This window comes from Schistocerca serialis, chromosome 8 (genome assembly GCF_023864345.2).
Source record: "Schistocerca serialis cubense isolate TAMUIC-IGC-003099 chromosome 8, iqSchSeri2.2, whole genome shotgun sequence".
Classification (NCBI taxonomy): domain Eukaryota; kingdom Metazoa; phylum Arthropoda; class Insecta; order Orthoptera; family Acrididae; genus Schistocerca; species Schistocerca serialis.
In genome coordinates this window covers 332694039-332714926 of record NC_064645.1, presented here as the reverse complement: position 1 = coordinate 332714926, position 20888 = coordinate 332694039, and the positions used below count along the sequence as shown (strand labels likewise).

At 40.1% G+C, this 20888-nt stretch overlaps 1 protein-coding gene across 1 annotated transcript in view; it reads right to left on the bottom strand.

The window, feature by feature from the left end:
* Positions 1 to 20888, bottom strand: part of LOC126416656 (mitogen-activated protein kinase 15) — a 198290-nt gene that overhangs the window by 81748 nt on the left and 95654 nt on the right. The window contains exon 4 of the mRNA XM_050084455.1: positions 14265 to 14440. Within this exon, the coding sequence (XP_049940412.1) occupies positions 14265 to 14440 (176 nt within the window). The remainder of the gene's footprint in view (positions 1 to 14264; positions 14441 to 20888) is intronic.

The window sequence follows — 20888 nt, the reverse complement described above, 5'->3', positions numbered from 1 at the left end:
TAAGATTAAGGTTGTGCCTCCTTCTTGCCCTAGTGCTGTGCAACAATGTTCAAACAAACTGTTTGTCTCATTATGAAGTGCTGGCCATAGTGCCAACTTTCAGTTACACACTGATGCCTCAGTAACTTTGCTTAATCATGCCATGTATAAAGAAGTTAGGCTCACTACACCTTTCTAAATCTAGCAAGCACCTCACTGCTTATAGCAGACAGTAAATTCCAGTACTTGGACAGTGTAATTTGCCTGTCACTTAGAGATCTCACTCCAGGACAATGAATTTTACTGTGTTGAAATCAATAGACAGTTAAAACATATTTGGATTAGATGCCTTTGATTTGTTTAGACTTAGCATCCAGGACAATGTACTTTCAATATTGGCTTTTGCACCAAAAGGGTGCTGCCCATCCTGTCTGCCAGATCATTTATGTATACAGAAAATAGCAGCTGTCTTATCACACTTCCCTGGAGCACTTCTAATGTTACCCCTATCTCTGGTGAACACTTGTTGACAAGGACAACATACTGGGTTGTATTACTTAAGAAATCTTTGAGCCAGTCACATATCTGGGAGCCTATTCCATATGCACATCTGCAGTGGGGTACCATATCGAATGCCTTTTGGAACTCTAGAAATATTGAATCTACCTGTTGCCCATCATCCATAGTTCGCACTATATTGTGAGAAAAAAGCAAGCTGGGCTTCACATGAGCAATTTTGTCTAAAGTCGTGCTGATTCATGGATATGAGCTTTTTGGGTTCTAGGAAATTTATTATATTCAAACCAAGAATATGCAGCAAATCGGTGCTAAGGATATTGGTGTGCAATTTTAGAGGTCCATTCTTTTACCCTTCTTGTACACAGGAGTCACCCGCACTTTTTTCCAGTCATTTGGCACTTTGCACTGGTCGAGACATTCATGATAAATGCAAAATAAGTAAGGGGCCAATGATGTAGAACACTCTTTGCAAAATTGAATTGGGATTCCATCTGGACCTGGTGACTTATTTGTTTTCAAGTCTTCCAGTTGTTTCTCCACAGCAGGGCTGCTTATTACTATTTCATCCATAAGGGAGTCTGTGTAATGGTCAAACAATGACACGTTTATATGATACTGCTGTGTGAACGATTTTTTAAATGTGGAATTATAAAACTTTGGCCTTCCTTTTGCTATCTTCTACTGTCAAACCACACTGGTCAACAAGTGACTGAAGAAAGCCTTAAGCCCACTTAAAGATTTTACGTACATACTAGGAAACTGTATGTATGTTAAAAAGAGTTTAAAAGATGTTCATGTCCAGTCAGTAAGGACATAAGCCTACAAAGTTCCACAATAAACAGTGGTATACAAATTTACAATAGCCTTCCACATTAGGTAAAAATCATATCATCATTCACACTCTTTTATAAAACCCTAAGGGCATTCTTATTTGATCACTGCTTTTATTCAGTAACAGAATTTTTAGAACATTTGAGATGCAAGTGACTTGAAGCAAGATAGTGCAGCTACTGCAAGTAGTGCAAGCTCTTTTGTAAATAAAGCTAAAATTTATGTATCTACTGAAATAATACTGTATTCTTACTGTGTTGTGTTACTGTTTCGTTTTGTGTTTGTTCTGTGTCCCTGTATCTGGAAACGCTTTTTTGTCAATGAATAAACAAATGAACTGAAGGATCTGGAAGCTACAAGGAAATGAAGAGAGTAGCAGAATACAGAAGGGCAAAAAGAACAGCCATGTGAAGACCTACCTTTTGGCAGAATACATAATAATGATGATGATGATGATGATGATGATGATGATGGTGATAATAATAATAATAATAATAAGTTATAAGCTATGTGAATTACATTTATCATTACATTTACATTAACAATGTGTGTAATTAACCTCTGATAAACGTTAAATCAATCTTTGTAAGGACATACGAGCATTAGAATTTGGTGACAATGATGACGATGAAGGCGATAGATTAGTTTAGATAGATGATGAGAAAGGGAGGACAGGAGAGCCACAAGCACTGTTGCAGGAAAAAACACACTCAGACTATGTGATGTGCATGACACACATCAGTACACTTATCACTTGCATGCTCTAATTCAGAGGCACTAATGCTCTCACATTCATACCAATAATTGACACTTCTGACTGACTATTTAGTTTGATATGCTACACCAGAAAAATTTCAGAACACAAGTGTCTTGAGACAGAGCCTGCATTGCTATTGACATGTTATTACAAAACTGGGTCACTAGCTAACCTAGCAAACACCTGGAGAACTTTAGTATACATTCAATTCTGTACATTTCAAACTCCTGACAATAAAATGCAATATGCTCAAGCGTTCCAAATGTCCACAAACTAGTCTGTCATTATTGGATTTGATTTAGATGTTGTGAATGGAGGGAGGGAGGGAGGGAGGGTGGGAGGGAGGGAGGGAGGAAGGGAGGGAGGGAGGGAGGGAGGGAGAGAGAGAGAGAGAGAGAGAGAGAGACAAACTCATCTGGCACTTAACAGCATCAGAAAGACTGATGAACTGTTTTCAGATTTTCATTGTTTGTTAATGACAGAATTTCATAAGGCAACAAATGTTTTGGCAAGCTGCCGTTAGTGTGCCTAATTGTTCAAACATTTGCCTGCAAGAGTTCTGATGGCTTGCACATAATTCATCCTTGGTTGATCCACTATCAATTCTCCTGGATGTATATTATGCCCACTCACATTTTATTTTCATTATTGTCACAGTTATTTCTCTGGCTCATGTCTGTTCCAGGTTTTTCACTTTAAAAGTCCATGTGTTTCCATTTTTTCACACTCTATTGTCATTTATCTTCTCACATCCACTGACAGACATTTCTCAATTGTTTTGCTTCATTCAGAATATCCTCTCATGATCCTATTATCATTTACTTAAAACTCTGAGTTTCTCTTTAATGACTCCTTTAGTCCATTTGAGATTTTCTACATTTTCTCCATTTGTCATACTTACTTAGTACCTTTGTTACCTAAGGAGGTCAGATGTGTTTGCGCATCTGCACTGAAGCATGTGGATCCATTGCCCATCTAGGTGAATCAATTATACAAATGCATAGTGTCCGTTCTTTCAGACATTCATATAATTGATTCACCTAGATGGGCAATGGATCCATCTCCTTCACTGCAGATGCACAAGTGTGTCCAACTTCCTGTGGGAATCTCTGAGTAGCAAGCATGGAGGAAATGGACAGGAACTGCAGATAGGTGGTGCTCGGTGGGAATGTGGGTCGGCCGTGAGGCACGCAAAGATAGTCCGCGCAGTTGGAATAACAGTGTGTCCCAGATGGCCAGTGGTTAACGCACCAGCCTAGTAAACAGGAGATCTCAGGTTTGACTCCAGTCTGGCACAAATTTTCACTCATTGCCACTGACTCCGTATAATATCCCAATGCAGCTGACATCAGTAATCCCTTCCCATCTCTATCCTACCCCCCCCCCCCCCCCCCTCCACTTTCAATTTACATATCTTTATTCTACTGATTTATGATGTTTGCAATTCCGATACACATTTGGAGGTCCCCTTCCCCTATACACACACACACACCTTTAATTTTTGTCCTTTTGAAGACATCTTCTACCTCCTCATCAGAAGTGTGCATGTTGGGGTGCGTGTTCCTGAATGACTTCCATGGAATAGCTTTTGTTATTTTTTACAATAAGTCTCACTGTTTTGTAGTATATTTCTTCAACATCTGTAACACTGTTCTATCTTGTTTACAATAAAGCATACATGTACAGCTACCCATAGCGACTCCACCATTCTGTTTGAAAATGTTGCCATTAATTGAAAAATATGTGGATGCCAGCATATGACAACAAAGCTTCACCAACTCTTCATCTAGGTTTTCGCTTACCAAACTCAGGGACTCTTCCAGAGGGACTTTTGTAAAGAGGGATACCAATACCACAACAAAACTAAATAGTAAGTCCAAAGGACTCAGCCTCAAAGATTTCAACCGTCAAATAAAATCCAGCAAATTGTAGATATGGTGTTCACACAAGCCAACATACAGGCTGAGAACAAATGTTACATACTTTGCCCATTTATAAGTAGGTGCACCCAACTTACTGACAATGGGGCATAGGGGTACCCTTTCCTTACGGAACTTCGGCAGACCATACAACCTAGGCAGAATGGCAGCACCAGGATGATGTTTCTTACATAAATTTCAGACACCAAGCTCTTTTTCAAAACTGAAAGGGTATTGTGCTCAATTCTTTCTGTGAGGACACTAGGTAGTCTTCTGTAAGCTGGGTCATTGAGTAGTAAATCCATTTTAAAGACATAATCATACCACACCAATTCAACTGTGGCATTCCTCCACCTGACCTTCAGGTAGGCTGTGTACTGCTTGTTCTACAGACGAGATAAATTCTGTAACAGGAAGTCTCTTTGGAGACTTCCTGTGTGGTCTGCTAAGGTTACTTAAGGAAGGGATTCCTCTGTGCCCCATTGTCAGTAATTTGGGTGCACCTACTTACAACCTGGTAAAGTATTTAGCAGCTGTTCTCAGGCCATATGTTGGCAAGTGTGAATACCATATCTACAATTCAATGGATTTTATTCAACAATTAAAATCTTTGAGGCTGGGACCTATGGATTTACTAGTGAATTTTGATTTGGTATCTCCATTTACACGAGTTCCTCTGGAAGAGGCTATGAGTTTGTTCAGTAAAAAACTATATGAAGAGTTTGTGAAGCTTTGTCGTCATGTGCTGACAGCCATATATCTTTCATTTAATGGCAACATTTTCAAACAGAATGATGAAGTGGCTAAGGGTAGTCCATTACTGCCCACAGTCACCAATCTATTAATGGAGGACTTTGACAATAAAGCAATTATATCTTCAGCATTGCAACCAATGTGTTTCTGGAGGTAGACAGATGATAGCTTTATCATCTGGCCTCATGGATGTGATGCTCTCAACAAATTTTTGAACCACTTCAACTATCTTCATCCAGAATTAAATTTACCTTGGAGGTTGAAAGTGATGGATGCTTCCATATTTGGACATCAAGATTTACAGAAAACAAGATGGTACTCTAGGGCATAGTGTTCATCGAAAGCCAACACATGCCAATCGCTATCTGCATGCTAAGAGTTGCCATCCATGATACCAATGCATTGTGTCCTTAGGACTCTGATATGCAGAGTATACCGTATTTACTCAAATCTAAGCTGCAAACGAATCTAAGCCGCACCTAAAAAATGAGACTAGTGTTCCCGAATCTAAGCCACACCTGAAATTTGAGACTCGAAATTCAAGGGGAGAGAAAAGTTTTAGGCCGCACCTCCAAATCGAAACAAAGTTGGTCCATTGTAATATGAGACACAATTTAGGTCGAATGAATGACGATACAGCTACAGTAGTTTGGTTCGAGTCGTAAGCTTAGCAGTTAAGCATTACCAGGTAGCCATTGCTATGCGTCAGGTGCTCCGTCCATATTTATACAGCTACCCTTCCTCTTTCACATGCTTCGCCTGGTTTGAATTGATTGCCGTTTTCTTTGTTATAGGTGTTTACGTCACTCTAAGCTGAAAATGCATTACTGTACTGTGTCATGCATTGTTTGTCGCATTCTGATAGTGCGTGTTTACGGCCTGTCGCCGCTCGCAGTATGGCTTGCTTTTGTGCGCACTACCGCCACTTATAATAATAATAATAAAAAAAAATAAAATAAAAAAAATTAAAAAAAAAAAAAAAAAAAAGGAGAGGAATCGTCTCATTAGTGAAACAAAGGCAAGAGACTGCTATTTGTTGTCACTTACACTGCTGCTTTCTTTGATAATGATCAACAAGTACCAAATAATAGACTGCATATGATAGAACATGTTCTGAATGAGAGTTAGGCGAAAATTTATCTCCATTTGAAAATCTTTACAGCCGCTTCTTTAGTACATCAAATTCTGCACAGAAATTAGAGTCATCTTAGATTTAAAAATCTAGTCAGTTGCCGTGCTTCATTCCTGACTGTACCACTATTAGGCATAAGAATAATACGAATATAAACATGACACAATACGTATATTCTTCCGCGTTTGCTGTTGTCTCACTCTAGTTTCGTAGTTTATTAGGCAGACAGGATTTAAATGAGATAGCAGCAAACACGAAAGAATACATGGCAAAATGTTTATATTCATATTATTCTTATGGTGAAGAGAATACTGCATGTGATTCACATTTCATCAGGTTTCTATTAGCAACTATCTCTTCTCACAGGTACGAAAAAATTCAGAACGTAGAGTTGGCCATATTGACAAACATCCCAAACAGTCTTGCCAGTCGGATTTTTGTAGTACATTGAAATTCTGCTACATTCAAATAAGAACAATACGGAATTTGTATTTACTTCGTTGGATAATGTATGAAAATGCAGTGGTTGAAACTCAGGGCGGAGAAAAAAAGCTCGACTTCCACCTTTTTTTTAAATTTATTTACTGACGCAGAGATTTTGGCGCCAAAATTTATCTTTGTGCCTACAAAGCATGCCTGTGTAGCGCTAAATATATTCAACGGCAGAAGTTAGTTGTGGCGGCACCCACCAACATTTTTCAGAACTTCCACTTGCTTTGCACTCGATTCTAAGCTGCAGGCGGTTTTTTGGATTACAAAAACCAGAAAAAAAGTGTGGCTTAGATTCGAGTAAATACGGTATGCCATTTCTGACATGGAGAGTTTAACCCATAAATTTGTACATTTGATGGCAGTTTTTAAGGAAAATGGATACTCTGAGAATCAGATTTGTTGAGCTATGGAGTTTGGACCATCCCTGGAAGTGCACAAAGAGGAGCACAGGTCTGTTACCTTTATCCCTAATGCTGGGGACATATCATTTAAAACTGAAAGAATTTTAAGTAGCTTTAACACTAAGCATGTTTTCCATCCACCTTTCAAGATTAGGACATTACTTGGTTCTGTGAAATATGATTTGTTCCTTAGGAAGCCTGGCACATATAAAATTCTGTGTCAACATGGGAAGGTCACTCAGTTCACACAGTTCAGAACAGGTGCATGGAATATTGGCATCGTATGGGGCTGCAACAGCTGGAAAAATCGGCTGTGGCAGAACATTGCTTAAACAAGGGACACAGAATGAAATTTGATAAGACAATGATAGTTGCCAACACTTCCAATTTTTGGGATAGTGTTTGTTGTTGTTGTGGTCTTCAGTCCTGAGACTGGTTTGATGCAGCTCTCCATGCTACTCTATCCTGTGCAAGCTTCTTCATCTCCCAATACCTACTGCAACCTACATCCTTCAGAATCTGCTTAGTGTATTCATCTCCTGGTCTCCCTCTACGATTTTTACCCTCCACACTGCCCTCCAATACCAAATTCGTGATCCCTTGATGCCCTTCTTCTAGTCAAGTTGTGCCACAAACTTCTCTTCTCCGCAATCCTATTCAATATATGATCTACCCATCTAATCTTCAGCATTCGTCTGTAGCACCACATTTTGAAAGCTTCTATTCTCTTCTTGTCCAAGCTAGTTATCGTCCATGTTTCACTTCCATACATGGCTACGCTCCATACAAATACTTTCAGAAATGACTTCCTGACACTTAAATCAATACTCGATGTTAACAAATTTCTCTTCTTCAGAAACGCTTTCCTTGCCATTGCCAGTCTACATTTGATATCCTCTCTACTTCAACCATCATCAGTTATTTTGCTCCCCAAATAGCAAAACTCCTTTACTGCTTTAAGTGTCTCATTTCCTAATCTAATTCCCTCAGCATCACCCAACTTAATTTGACTACATTCCATTATCCTCGTTTTGCTTTTGTTGACGTTCATCTTGTACCCTCCTTTCATGACACTGTCCATTCCATTCAACTGCTCTTCCAAGTCCTTTGCTGTCTCTGACAGAATTACAATGTCATCGGCGAACCTCAAAGTTTTTATTTCTTCTCCATGGATTTTAATACCTACTCCGAATTTTCTTTTGTTTCCTTTACTGCTTGCTCAATATACAGATTGAATAACATCGGGGATAGGCTAAAACCCTGTCTCACTCCCTTCCCAACCACTGCTTCCCTTTCTTGCCCCTCAACTCTTATAACTGCCATCTGGTTTCTGTACAAATTGTAAATAGCCTTTCGTTCCCTGTACTTTACCCCTGCCACCTTCAGAATTTGAAAGAGAGAATTCCAGTCAACATTGTCAAAAGCTTTCTCTAAGTCTACAAATGCTAGAAACGTAGGTTTGCCTTTCCTTAATCTAGCTTCTAAGATAAGTCGTAGGGTCAGTATTGCCTCACATGTTCCAATATTTCTATGGAATCAAAACTGATCTTCCCCAAGGTCAGCTTCTACCAGTTTTTCCATTCGTCTGTAGAGAATACACGTTAGTATTTTGCTGCTTCCCTACACCGTGACTTATTAAACTGATTGTTTGGTAATTTTCACATCTGTCAGCACCTGCTTTCTATGGGATCAGAATTATTATATTCTTCTTGAAGTCTGAGGGTATTTCACCTGTCTCTTACATCTTGCTCACCAGATGGTAGAGTTTTGTCAGGACTGGCTCTCCCAAGGCCATCAGTAGTTCTAATGGAATGTTGTCTACTCCCAGGGCCTTGTTTCGACTCAGGTCTTTCAGTGCTCTGTCAAACTCTTCACGCAGTACCGTACCTCCCATTTCATCTTCATCTACATCCTCTTCCATTTCCATAATATTGTCCTCAAGTACATTGCCCTTGTATAGACCCTCTATGTACTCCCTCCACCTTTCTGCTTTCCATTCTTTGCTTAGAACTGGGTTTCCATCTGAGCTCTTGATATTCATACAAGTGGTTCTCTGTTCTCCAAAGGTCTCTTTAATTTGCCTGTAGGCAGTATCTATCTTACCCCTAGTGAGATAACCCTCTACATCCTTACATTTGTCCTCTAGCCATCCCTGCTTAGATATTTTGCACTTCCTGTCGATCTTGTTTTTGAGACGTTTGTATTCCTTTTTGCCTGCTTCATTTACTGCATTTTTATATTTTCTCCTTTCATCAATTAAATTCAGTATTTCTTCTGTTACCCAAGGATTTCTACTAGCCTTCATCTTTTTACCTACTAGGTCCTCTGCTGCCTTCACTACGTCATCTCTCAAAGCTACCCATTCTTCTTCTACCGTATTTCTTTCCCCCATTCCTGTCAATTGTTCCCTTATGCTCTCCCTGAAACTCTGTACAACCTCTGGTTTAGTCAGTTTATCCAGGTCCCATCTCCTTAAATTCCTACCTTTTTGCAGTTTCTTCGGTTTTAATCTACAGTTCATAACCAATAGATTGTGCTCAGAGTCCACATCTGCCCCTCGAAATGTCTTACAATTTAAAACCTGGTTCCTAAATCTCTGTCTTACCATTATGTAATCTATCTGAAACCTGTCAGTATCTCCAGGCTTCTTCCATGTATACAACCTTCTTTTATGATTCTTCAACCAAGTGTTAGCTATGATTAAGTTGTGCTCTGTGCAAAATTCTATCAGGCAGCTTCCTCTTTCATTTCTTAGCCCCAATCCATATTCACCTACTACGTTTCCTTCTCTCCCTTTTCCTATTACTGAATTCCAGTCACCCATGACTATTAAATTTTCATCTCCCTTCACTGTCTGAATAATTTCTTTTATTTCATCATACATTTCTTCAATTACTTCGTCATCTGCAGAGCTAGTTGGCATATAAACTTGTACTACTGTAGTAGGCGTGGGTTTCGTGTCTATCTTGGCCACAATAATGTGTTCACTATGCTGTTTGTAGTAGCTTACCCGCACTCCTATCTTTTTATTCATTATTAAACCCACTCCTGCATTACCCCTATTTGATTTTGTATTTGTAACCCTGTATTCATCTGACCAGAAGTCTTGTTCCTGCTGCCACCAAACTTCACTAATTCCCACTATATCTAACTTTAACCTATCCATTTCCCTTTTTAAATTTTCTAACCTAACGACGTCCTCTTGAGTAGTCCCCACCCGGAGATCTGAATGGGGCACTATTTTACCTCCGGAATATTTTACGCAAGAGGACGCCATCATCATTTAATCATACAGTAAAGCTGCATGCCCTCAGGAAAAATTACGGCCGTAGTTTCCCCTTGCTTTCAGCCGTTTGCAGTACCAGCACAGCAAGGCTGTTTTGGTTAGTGTTACAAGGCCAGATCAGTCAATCATCCAGACTGTTGCCCCTGCAACTACTGAAAAGGCTGCTGCCCCTCTTCAGGAACCACACATTTGTCTGGCCTCTCAACAGATACCCCTCCGTTGTGGTTGCACCTACGGTACGGCTATCTGTATCGCTGAGGCACGCAAGCCTACTCACGAATGGCAAGGTCCATGGGTCTTGGGGGGGGGGGGGGGGGGGGGGATAGTGTTTTTAAAGAGGCAATTGTAATTAGTTTGGTAGATAACTTCATTAATAGAGACAATGGCTTTCCTTTTGGTAGACTTTTGAACCCTACACTAGCCCGCATCAAAACAGAATGTTCTTCTATGTAGCTAGTCCAAGTGTAAAAATAGTCTTGGAGTGTGATATATTGTTGCTGCCAGTGTTCTACTAAGGGTGGCCGCCACCTGCCCGCTCTTGGAGGGCAGCAACTGTGATGGGTGGCACATGCACTATTTATAATACAGACATCTGTATAGGATGGCAATCTGCTGCCTTGGTATCAGTTTTCAGCAGGACTCAGCAGTAGCAGCAGCTTTCTCCCGAAAATGGTGAACAGTTGGAGTGCTGCAATACTGAATCAAGTAGATTTTAGGATCTGACAGCAAACCCAAGGAGACTTTCAAGAGGTGTCTCTGTTTATGTCATTGCTAATCAAGTGTGTATTATTAATTTTCTACCTGAGAACCTGTTCTTTTTGTGTAAGCCCATACCAAAGCAAAACAACATGTGCATGCAGACTCCTCCAGATGAGTTTGTGGTATTAATGTGAACTTTTCAAAAATGGTTCAAATGGCTCTGAGCACTATGGGACTTAACTTCCGAGGTCATCAGTCCCCTAGAACTTAGAACTACTTAAACCTAACTAACCTAAGGACATCACACACATCCATGCCCGAGGCAGGATTCGAACCTGTGACCATAGCGGTCGCGCAGCTCCAGACTATAGCACCTAGAACTGCTCAGCCACCCTGGCCAGCTTTGTAAACTTTTCAGTAGGATTTGTAATTTTTAACATTAGGGTGTTGGGTTTCTGAGAACTAAGTTCTTGAAATGCCACACCAACTGCAGAGAAAGTAGCAACAAGTTTATGCAGTTTGGGCTGGTGGCCAAATTGCACTGAAAGAACATCATACTGAGATCTGGGATAGCAGTGAAGGGGAAACGGGAGTACAAATTACTATGCTGTTGATTCATGCTCACACTAAATGTGTGGGCCTAGTCAGTATTCACAGACTCGAGCCTTGGGGAAACGGGGACAGATCGACCAGAACAGCACAATCTGGTAGCATTTCAATTTTTCCTTTTTGTGCCTGTAACAAAGCTTCAGTAAGGAGTTTTCTGCGTTGAGTGTATGGGATGAAAGATGATCCTCTTTTCTATTACTCACAGCCTGTAGCCGTTTCAGCCACTGGTTGGTGTTAGACTGCTGGTCTGTTTTTTTCTGGGAAGGGAGCAACTTGGCTTGTGTTTCTTGAGGTCGATGACGGTGGAGTTCACAAAGTGAACAGATACACAAACAGAAAGTCCAGAGTGTAACAAAACTCATCACAAGTTTACAAAAACAGTCCAAGGAGCACTCCAAACCATTCTGGTACTCAATGGCGTGTCTCTAAGGCTTCAATGAACTAGCAAGACTGACTGGCAACTGATGGGCTGTGGTATTTACAGGCACACTCAAGGCAATGACCCGCCCAACATGATATGTCTGTAGCTACAGTGGCGCCCCTCATGGGAGCAATCTGCAGCCAGAATACGAAGCCCAATTATTGTGGGCCTGTCCTCTATATCGATACTCTGACTAGATGAGGAATCAGGATCATCATCAGATACTAAAGTATCTCTAGCTGTGCGTTTGGGATGGTTACCATGAGTGCTTTGGTTTTGGGGTTCAAATGAGCTGATATTCTCTCCCTCAAGTGAAACAAAAGCTATGACTTGTGCCTAGGACTAAGAATTGATGTCTGAGGCCACCATTGTCAGGCTAGGTGTGAAATTTTGTCACAGTGTTTTGAAAGTTTGATATCAGGTTACAGGCTGGAGTTATCCAAACTTTTATTTATTATTTTGATGTGATACGCAGTCAGTGTTTTATGTTCCTGAATTTTCTTCCACCTCTCAAAACTGGACATGTCAGTGAATGAGGGGGGTTTGTGTCCTGGGCAGTTTACACATTTAGGAAGGTTTTCAGTAGGTCTACCCTCATCCTTTGTCCTTCTACACGCCAAACATTTCGACCAAAGGCTGCGATGAAAGCTACAGTGGCCACTCTACCATTCTTAGGACCTCTCTTAATATGACAAACAAAATGTACTTCATGCCATGATAGGTTAGCTAGCAGTTCTTTGTAACTTTAAGTCCTAATGGAAGATAATACCTTGATTCCAGCTGAGGTTGTTACGAGGAGAGATGGTAACTGGTATACCCCCAAGATTGTCACAGTTATGAAGTGACTGGGACTGGTTATCATTTCAAGTTTTGATCAACAGAGATCCATTTCCCATTTTCTCTATTGCACCAACTTCTCCAAACTTACTCCCAATATTTCCAACAAAAAACAGTGGCTTCACTGTTGTAACACATTCTTTATTGGTTCTGGAGCATACTTAGAACTGGGCTGCCTGTCTCCATTTTTTCTTGCCTGAGTCTCATTCCATAGTGTGGCTCAAGATGAAAATGACATATGTTTGTAAGTCTCTGCACAGAAATCTTGTTTGCTATTTGCTGATACAGCAGTGCTAGCAAGGCCAGCACTATGGGTAACTTTGATCCATTTCAACATGAGTCAGCCACCATGATGCTATCCACTCCAATCAGAGGCTGCCCCTTGTGTGGCAACCTGCCAAAGCAAAGGCCAGCTGGCAAAGAAGCTGTTGCCCGAGCCCCAGTGCTCAGACTGAACAGGCACCTACTTCTTGGCATACATGGGGCATTTGCAGCTCAGGCATTAGCAGTGCAATCCCTTTTTTGTCAGGGGGCTACAACCATGAAGGTCCATGATGACCTGCCCATAATGGATTGGCAACTGTTCTAGATTTGTGGTGTGGACATAAATCCACTCTAATAGTGGTTGCATGGGATTGCAGTGGACACTCAATAGTTTATGTACCACATAAGGTGTTCTTCACCAAATGGCCAGCACTTCTATGAGATCTGGAAAAGTGGAGGCCTGGAAAAATGAAGGTCAAACCCTAAAAGGAGACAAGGGGACCACAAGTAACTACACCAGAAAGGCTGAGGGACAGGTTGCAATGTGAGCTAATACTGATGGTTGCCTTCACACTAGATGAGTCATCAATAGAGTCACCTGACTAGGTATCTAGGTACAGGACTCATTTTAGTGCCTCTTTCAACAGGCAGGAGTTACCACGGGTCTATTCTAGCCCCTGACACCGTAGACTGAAATCATTAAGGATGGAGCACAATCTCAAATTGGCTAATGTAGTGACAGGAAATTAACCACCGGTCTCTTGAAGATGCCATCTCTGAATGATTACAAAAAATACTGAAAACCTAAATTAAAATCACCAGATGTGGATTTCAGTCCTACACCTTCTGATTAAGTCAGTGTCTTTAATTAACGCAACATCTCTTTCAGAAACAGTTTTTTTTTATGTACGTGTAATTTCTTTTATGGGGTGTCCACCCCTGTTCACATTTTTATGACTAATCGTACTCGCTCATGTAATAACAAATACTGTACAGCACACTGGGGGAAGAGTAATGTTTAAATCATAGTAACTGCTGCTGTTTCGTGAAGTACATATTATCAATGTTGTTTTCAAATTGCAGTTTCTCCAATGGTGTGTACATGTACAGGCTTTATTAAAAAGAAGGAAATGTTCATTTATTCTTTGTGTAACAAGAATTTTCAGCATGTTTACAAAAGACTGTTTACAGCCTTCAATAAAAAATTTGGAAATCTGTAGTTATTGCTTTGTGTGGAAATCAGCTAACAGTCACATGTAAAACACAAGAGAAAGCACAGTCCTCAAAGGTCTTCTTTTACTAGCAGTAATACAGCACATCAGCAGCAGGTCTACAATTAAGTGAGTATAAATAATGCTTACTTACCTTTTGCTCGCCACCAGTATTTCTGGGGCTCTGTACCAGCGGGTAGCAACATAGTCAGTTAAAGGTGGATCACTCAATCCTTCTCCAGAACCATCATCCAGCTGCGACAGTGACCTTGCCAGACCAAAATCAGCCACTTTGCAGTGACACTCAGAATCCAAAAGAATATTAGATGGCTGAAAAGAAACACGTATGTGCATAAATGATGAAACAGAAATCTATAGTAAATGCTCTTTTTTAAAAAAAAAAATTATGTAATTGTTTTTACATTCTTTGCAATGCAACTTCTTTCTTTTAAATATCACAAGATTTTTCAGTTATGTAAGGAAAACAATTGCTATTTATCATAAATATGATATGTTAAGTAGCAAACAGACACAATTAAATGACTAACACATTAGCTTCTGGCCAAAGCCTTTGTCAGAAAAAGAAAGAGAAACACACACTATTAATTCACACAAGGAAGCACACCTCATGCACAAATTACCACCATCTCCAGCAGTTTGGCTCAGAATGCAACAATGGAACCAGCAATCTGAAGGAGGAAAGTAAGGGGAAGGGATAGCAGAGGGGGGAGGGGTGGGGGTGGGGGGAAAAGAAGGTGAAGACGACTGACTGGCTAAGTACGCACAGGCTAGACGGCCAACAGGCACAGCCTCGGGAGGCTGTGGGGCTCCTCTTTTTTGCTCTGTTTCCCTCCTCCACACCTTCCTGCCCCATAGCCTCCTGACACTGCATCTGTTGGCTTTCTGATGCCTGCATACTTTGCCAGACAGCATTCTTCTCTCCCCCCCCCCCCCCTCCCCCACCCATACACTGCTATTCTTTCCCCTTCCTTGCCACTTCCAGATTGCTGCTTCCACTTCACATGACAGTTGCATTCTGGTCCAAGCTGCCAGAGACAGTGGTCATGTGAGCATATTTCTTTTTCTAACAAAGGCTGTGGCTCAAAGTTAATGTGTAAGTGTCTTTTAAATGTGCCTATCTGCAACTTAACATGTCATCTTTACAGTAAGTAGCAAACTGTCTTTTCCTTACATTGTTAACGTTACAACCTGGAATCTCTATTGTTCACAATATTTTTCATTACACTATGTCAAATGATTATGTTGAGCCAAGATTCATAAGGTTCCAGAACTTACACTAAGCACTGAACAAGCAAGAAAACTGAAGTTCAGCATTACGTACCACTCAGGACTTGAACATAAAATAGCATTCAGGCAGCACATATTTTACTTCATTCAGCTATTGGTTGAACACCCTTTTTTTTAAGTCTGCAATTCTGATGATTACATCGAAGTACAATTACCCACTAGGTGTCATGCATTGTTTTCATATTCTGATTTATTACTGTTATGTTGCAAATTTAATTTATGTATATACTCTGCAAATCACTGCAAAGTGCATGACAGAAGGTACTTTTACATGATTCCGCATGTCAGTGTTTCTTCACAGTTCACATTCATACAGAGCGTGGGAAGAATGACTGCTTAAGTGCCTCAACGCATGCTGTTATTAATCTAATCTTGTGTTCACAATCACTATGGGAGCAATACACAGGGGCCTGAAGAATGCCTCTACATTCTTCCCTTAATACTGGTTCTTGAAATTGTGTAAGCAAACTTCCCTTTGATTAATTTGCATCTGTTACATTACATGCCACCTTTCTTTGAATATGTTCCATGTCCACCGTTGGTCTCATTTGGTATGAGTCCCACACATTTGGGCAATGTTCTAAGATGGTATGCACAAGTGATTTGTAAGCAGTCTGTTTTGTAGACTGACTGTATTTTCCTAGTATCCTGCTAATGAAATCAAAGTCTATTATCTGCTATGATGATCACACCCCTATGATTCAAACTGATATGCAGTCTCTCCTTATAACCTCAGGCACCTCACAAAGCCTAACACCTCTATCCATTGAGCTTTTTACCCCATCTTTTACCTTCTTCCTAAGATCCACAAACCCAACTAACCTGGTCATGCAGTAGTTGCTGGCTTCAAAGCACCCACTGAACACACAGCTGTCTCATCTCCCTCCTTTATTAATGACACCAACTATTTTCTAGATCATTGAAATCTGTGCTCATCCCACTCCTACCACATGCCTTGCTTGTCACCACTGATACCACCTCCCTCTATACCAACACCCTCCATGCACATGGTTGGTCTGATGCTGAACAGTTTATCAGTCAGCACCCACCTGATTTCAAACCTATGACTTCCTGGCACCCTAATCAACTTTATAACATCTGTCTCCCTACACTATCGCTCTTACCCCTTAACCATCCCTCCTGCAAGACTTACCCTGTGCACCCTTCTACCACCATCTATATCAGCACTGTAACTAGCAAAACAAATACTATCAAAATGATTACCACCTGTGAAATGATACATGCCATATACCAACTATTACGTAAACACTGTTCACCCTTTTTCATCAACATGGTCACCACCAAGTTATCATTACGATGGATGGACATAGACAGAGTGTGTACACTAGCAATGCACAATATCCTGTTGCACAGCATGCTCGACAACATGAAAGTCGTGACCATGGTGCCTGTTTCACCACATGTGCTAACTGGATTCTCCCAAAGACGCCAGTTTCTCATAACTCCACAGGTGGGAACAAGTGCTACAAGATGTCCTTGGTTCTCTCCACCCATCTGGCCTTATTCAAATTAGTTTCTTCGGTCTGAGCATTTCTTCACAACAAATATTCCTTCCTTCACTCCGTTTTAGTTTTCTACATCTTTCATTTTCTGACCTATCTGTTTTCCACCATTTCCCTCCCACATGCAGTGCAGTTAGCTTGTTGCTCTATTAACTCATGCACAATGTTTTAGCAGAAATCACTGTCTTGAACATTGCCCTATCTTCCACCTTTAAAGTGTCAGGTTTCCAAAGCTCATCTGGTGCAGTCCACAACAATCAGTCTTTCCTCCTCTTCCCCTCCATAAAGTCTCCCTTGACCTAGGGTTCTGGATGACTTTTCTGAACTCTGCCCCTTTTCATATACCTCACCAGTCCTTTTCCTTCAGCTTGCTTTCTTCCCCTTCAACTCTTCTGCCAGAAGAAGGAACCACTAGCTCCAAACACTTGCAAACTATAATACATTCTATATGCGTGTTCTTCTGCCGCTGCTTGGTGAGTAGACGTTTTATCTATCCAATTATATTATATTTTCAAAAACTGATTTTTTTGTTGAAGCCTATTATCTGCCTTATTTACAACTGAGCCTATGCAATCATTTTACTTCAAACCCCCAACACATTGTTTTTACACCCAAATATTTTTATGAGTTGATTGATTCGAATTGCGAATCACTGATATTGTAATCATAGAATACTTGATGTAACAGTGTGTTGGTGCCGTTATGTTATAACAGGAAAGAGCCAAGAAAAGAACCTTGCCAGACATCATGTATCAAACAAATTGACTGGAAGAAGAAATTAGGTTACAGATTTTAAAAAGGTGCAGCTTTAGAAGTGGTCACACAGATCGTGCACTGTTTAGAGCCTGTTCAACATGCAGATTGTCAAATATATCTGGAGTAAGAAATACTACAAAGTCTATCATTATTTCATATATTAGCTCTGCCTCATTATGGTCACAACAACAGGCCCAGTTCCACCAGCTTCAGATTCACATTGACCAACCTGTCACTGCCCCTGCACCATGGTCAAACACTTCTAAAAATAGCACAGGCAATCATTAACACACTTCTCAGGGCCTCAAGTCAAACTTACATCCTTGTCAGTATTTTCACACTCATGAGTGGTATAACTCAAACTTCCTCAATGTTTTTACATCTACATCTGTTACATCTACATCTATACTCATTAAACCACCTTTTACAGCATGACAGATGATACTTTGTGTACCATTGTCCCTTCTTCCCTTTCCTGCTCCAGTCACAAATGATGTGCAGAAAGAACAGTTGTTGGTCAGCCTCCTTGAGAGCTCAAATCTCTGATTTTACCTTCATTGTCTTTCTTTGAGACTTGTAGGAGAATGCAAAATATTGTTTGACTCATCTAGGTACATGTTCTATCAGAATCCTAATAATATACCATGTTGTGATTCACAGTGCATCTCTTCCAGCATCCCTCATTAGAGTTGGGTGAGCATCTCCATGATGCTTTAGCACTCAGTAACATGGATGAAATGCACTGCCTTTCTTTTAATATTCTCTATTTCCTCTATTAATCCTATCTGTTACGGGTCCCAGGCTGATGAGCAATATTCACGTATTGGTCCTACATGGGTTTTATAAGCTACCTCCTTTGCGGGTGAACTACAATGACTGAGGATTCTTCCAATAAATCTTATTCTGGCATCTGCCTTTCCTGTGATTAGTTTTGTGTGGTCACTCCACTTTAAATACTTCATATGCATACTCACAGATATGTAATATTTGTGACTGCTTCCAGTTATTGCCCTGCCATCATGTGTTCAGATAATAGGTTTCAACCTATTTATGCACACTATGTTTATGGCGTGGGTCCACTGTCAATCCTTGCACCAAGTGTTGATCCTCTGCAGGTCTTCCTGCATTTTACTACAATTTTCTTGTCTTCCAACTTCTTTGTATACAACAAAATCATCTGCAAACAGCCTCATGGAGCTTCTGAAGCTACCTTCTTGGTCATTTATATACATTGAGAAAGTGCTAATTCCATAACACTCCCTTGGGGTACGCCCGAAGTTACTTTTACCTCTGAAGACTTCTCTAATTTTAAGAATGACATGCAATGTTCTGTTTGCTATAAATTCTTCCAACAAATTACAAGTTGGTCTGTTGTTCTGCTCCTATTTTCCTTATTAAGTGACAGTTCAGAATGGTACTGAATGCCTTCTGGAAATCAAAGAATACAGCACCAACTTGGGCTGTAAGGAGTATGGCTGTTACCAAGTGTATGCAACGGTGAGCTAGCACAGTCAGGGACAGAGTTCATATATTTGCAATAGATGTTAACCTTGTAGAAATCCAGTATTATTCAAGTTCCAGTAGACTCTGTGAGACTAAAATAATGCTATCATCAGCATCGAGTTTTCTTACAAATTGATAATGATTATACAGTTACTCTAGTCATGCTGAAAACATGTCAAAATATTGGCTTCCCACCAAGGTACCTAGTGAATTATAATCTAGAGACTCATAGTAAACAGGATATTCCAAGCAAGGCATTCATGGCAGACACAATAGACAAATAAATGGTCTGTGAAATTCCTACCACAGAGGAAGCATAATAAGCAATATCAAATAATGTATGAAAGGATGACCCTTAATCAAATCAATAACATTAGTGATTCAAAGTTATTCCTGCAGCAAGCTAGCTTCAGGCCAAGTAAATCTTGTACTGGCCAGATCTTGGCATTCATGGAGCATACAGAGGAGGGATATGAAAATAAATTAATAACTGGCTTTGCTCTCGTTGATTTAAGTGTCACTTAGATGCAATAAACCACCAATAACTATTACTTAAAATCTATGATATTATTAGGAACCATCAAGCAGTAAAAATTATAGAAACCTTGCTGCAAAATTGACAATTCTACATCACTGCAGTCCAGTGATGGAGTTAAAGACAGTGTAAATTATCCAGACCATTCAAAAGACAATGCGTTGAAAACGAATGGTCACTCTGGGAAAAATGTTGATAAACGGGAAACAACAGGTAAAAAGAACAGTGTGCTTTTTCTAACAGATAGCCATGGCAGGAATTTATCAAATATGTTTCCAGAAATAAATCGAGACTTAGCAGTGACCAGTGTTGTTAAACCTGGAGCGGGAACTAAACACGTTTTAGACGCTTGCATTCAAACAAAATCCACGCAAGAAAATGACTTTGTCGTTTGCATAACGGGATCAAATGATGTTGCGAAAAATGAAGCAGATGTCTGCGTAAAACGGCTTCAGAACTTTCTAGAAAAAAATAAATCAAGGAATACAGTTGTTGCTACAGTGCCTCATAGGCACGATCTAATCTATAGTTCGTGCGTTAATAAAGAAATTCGAAGAACGAATATTAAAATAAAGAAACTGTGCTCTGAATACGCAAATTGTGCTGTGGTCGATATAAGTAAACTTAAGCGAACCTTCACACCAGACACGGGCGCCACCTAAACTATGAAGGGAGAAAGTTTGTTTGCGATCGTGTCAATGAAATAATTAAAGAAAGACTCACACGGAATAAAACGATCTACGAAAGTAGCGGTTTGAGTAATACCTGGAATGTACGTCATTTTTTAGTATAAAAGTCTGTGAATCGGCGGGTAATAAACCTCCTGTACTTGAACTAGCTGCTAAAAGCGACATTCGAATGAGAGAGTGTTCTCAGACAATAAACAATAAAGATAAATCTGTTACTGTGATGCAAACGAACATTCGCTGCATTAGGAACAAAGTATTACAATTAGAACATTTGTGCAGTATTGAAAACGTTGATGTTGTTTGTATCTCAGAACATTGGCTGACAGACGATCAAGTACAATATTTTGTTCCTCAGGGGTATGCTGTTGGAGACATTATGTGTAGAAGTGAAAGAAAGAATGGAGGTGCCCTAATATTTGTTAAAGATAGTATAATGTTTACTAAAATAGATGTTAGCTCTTACT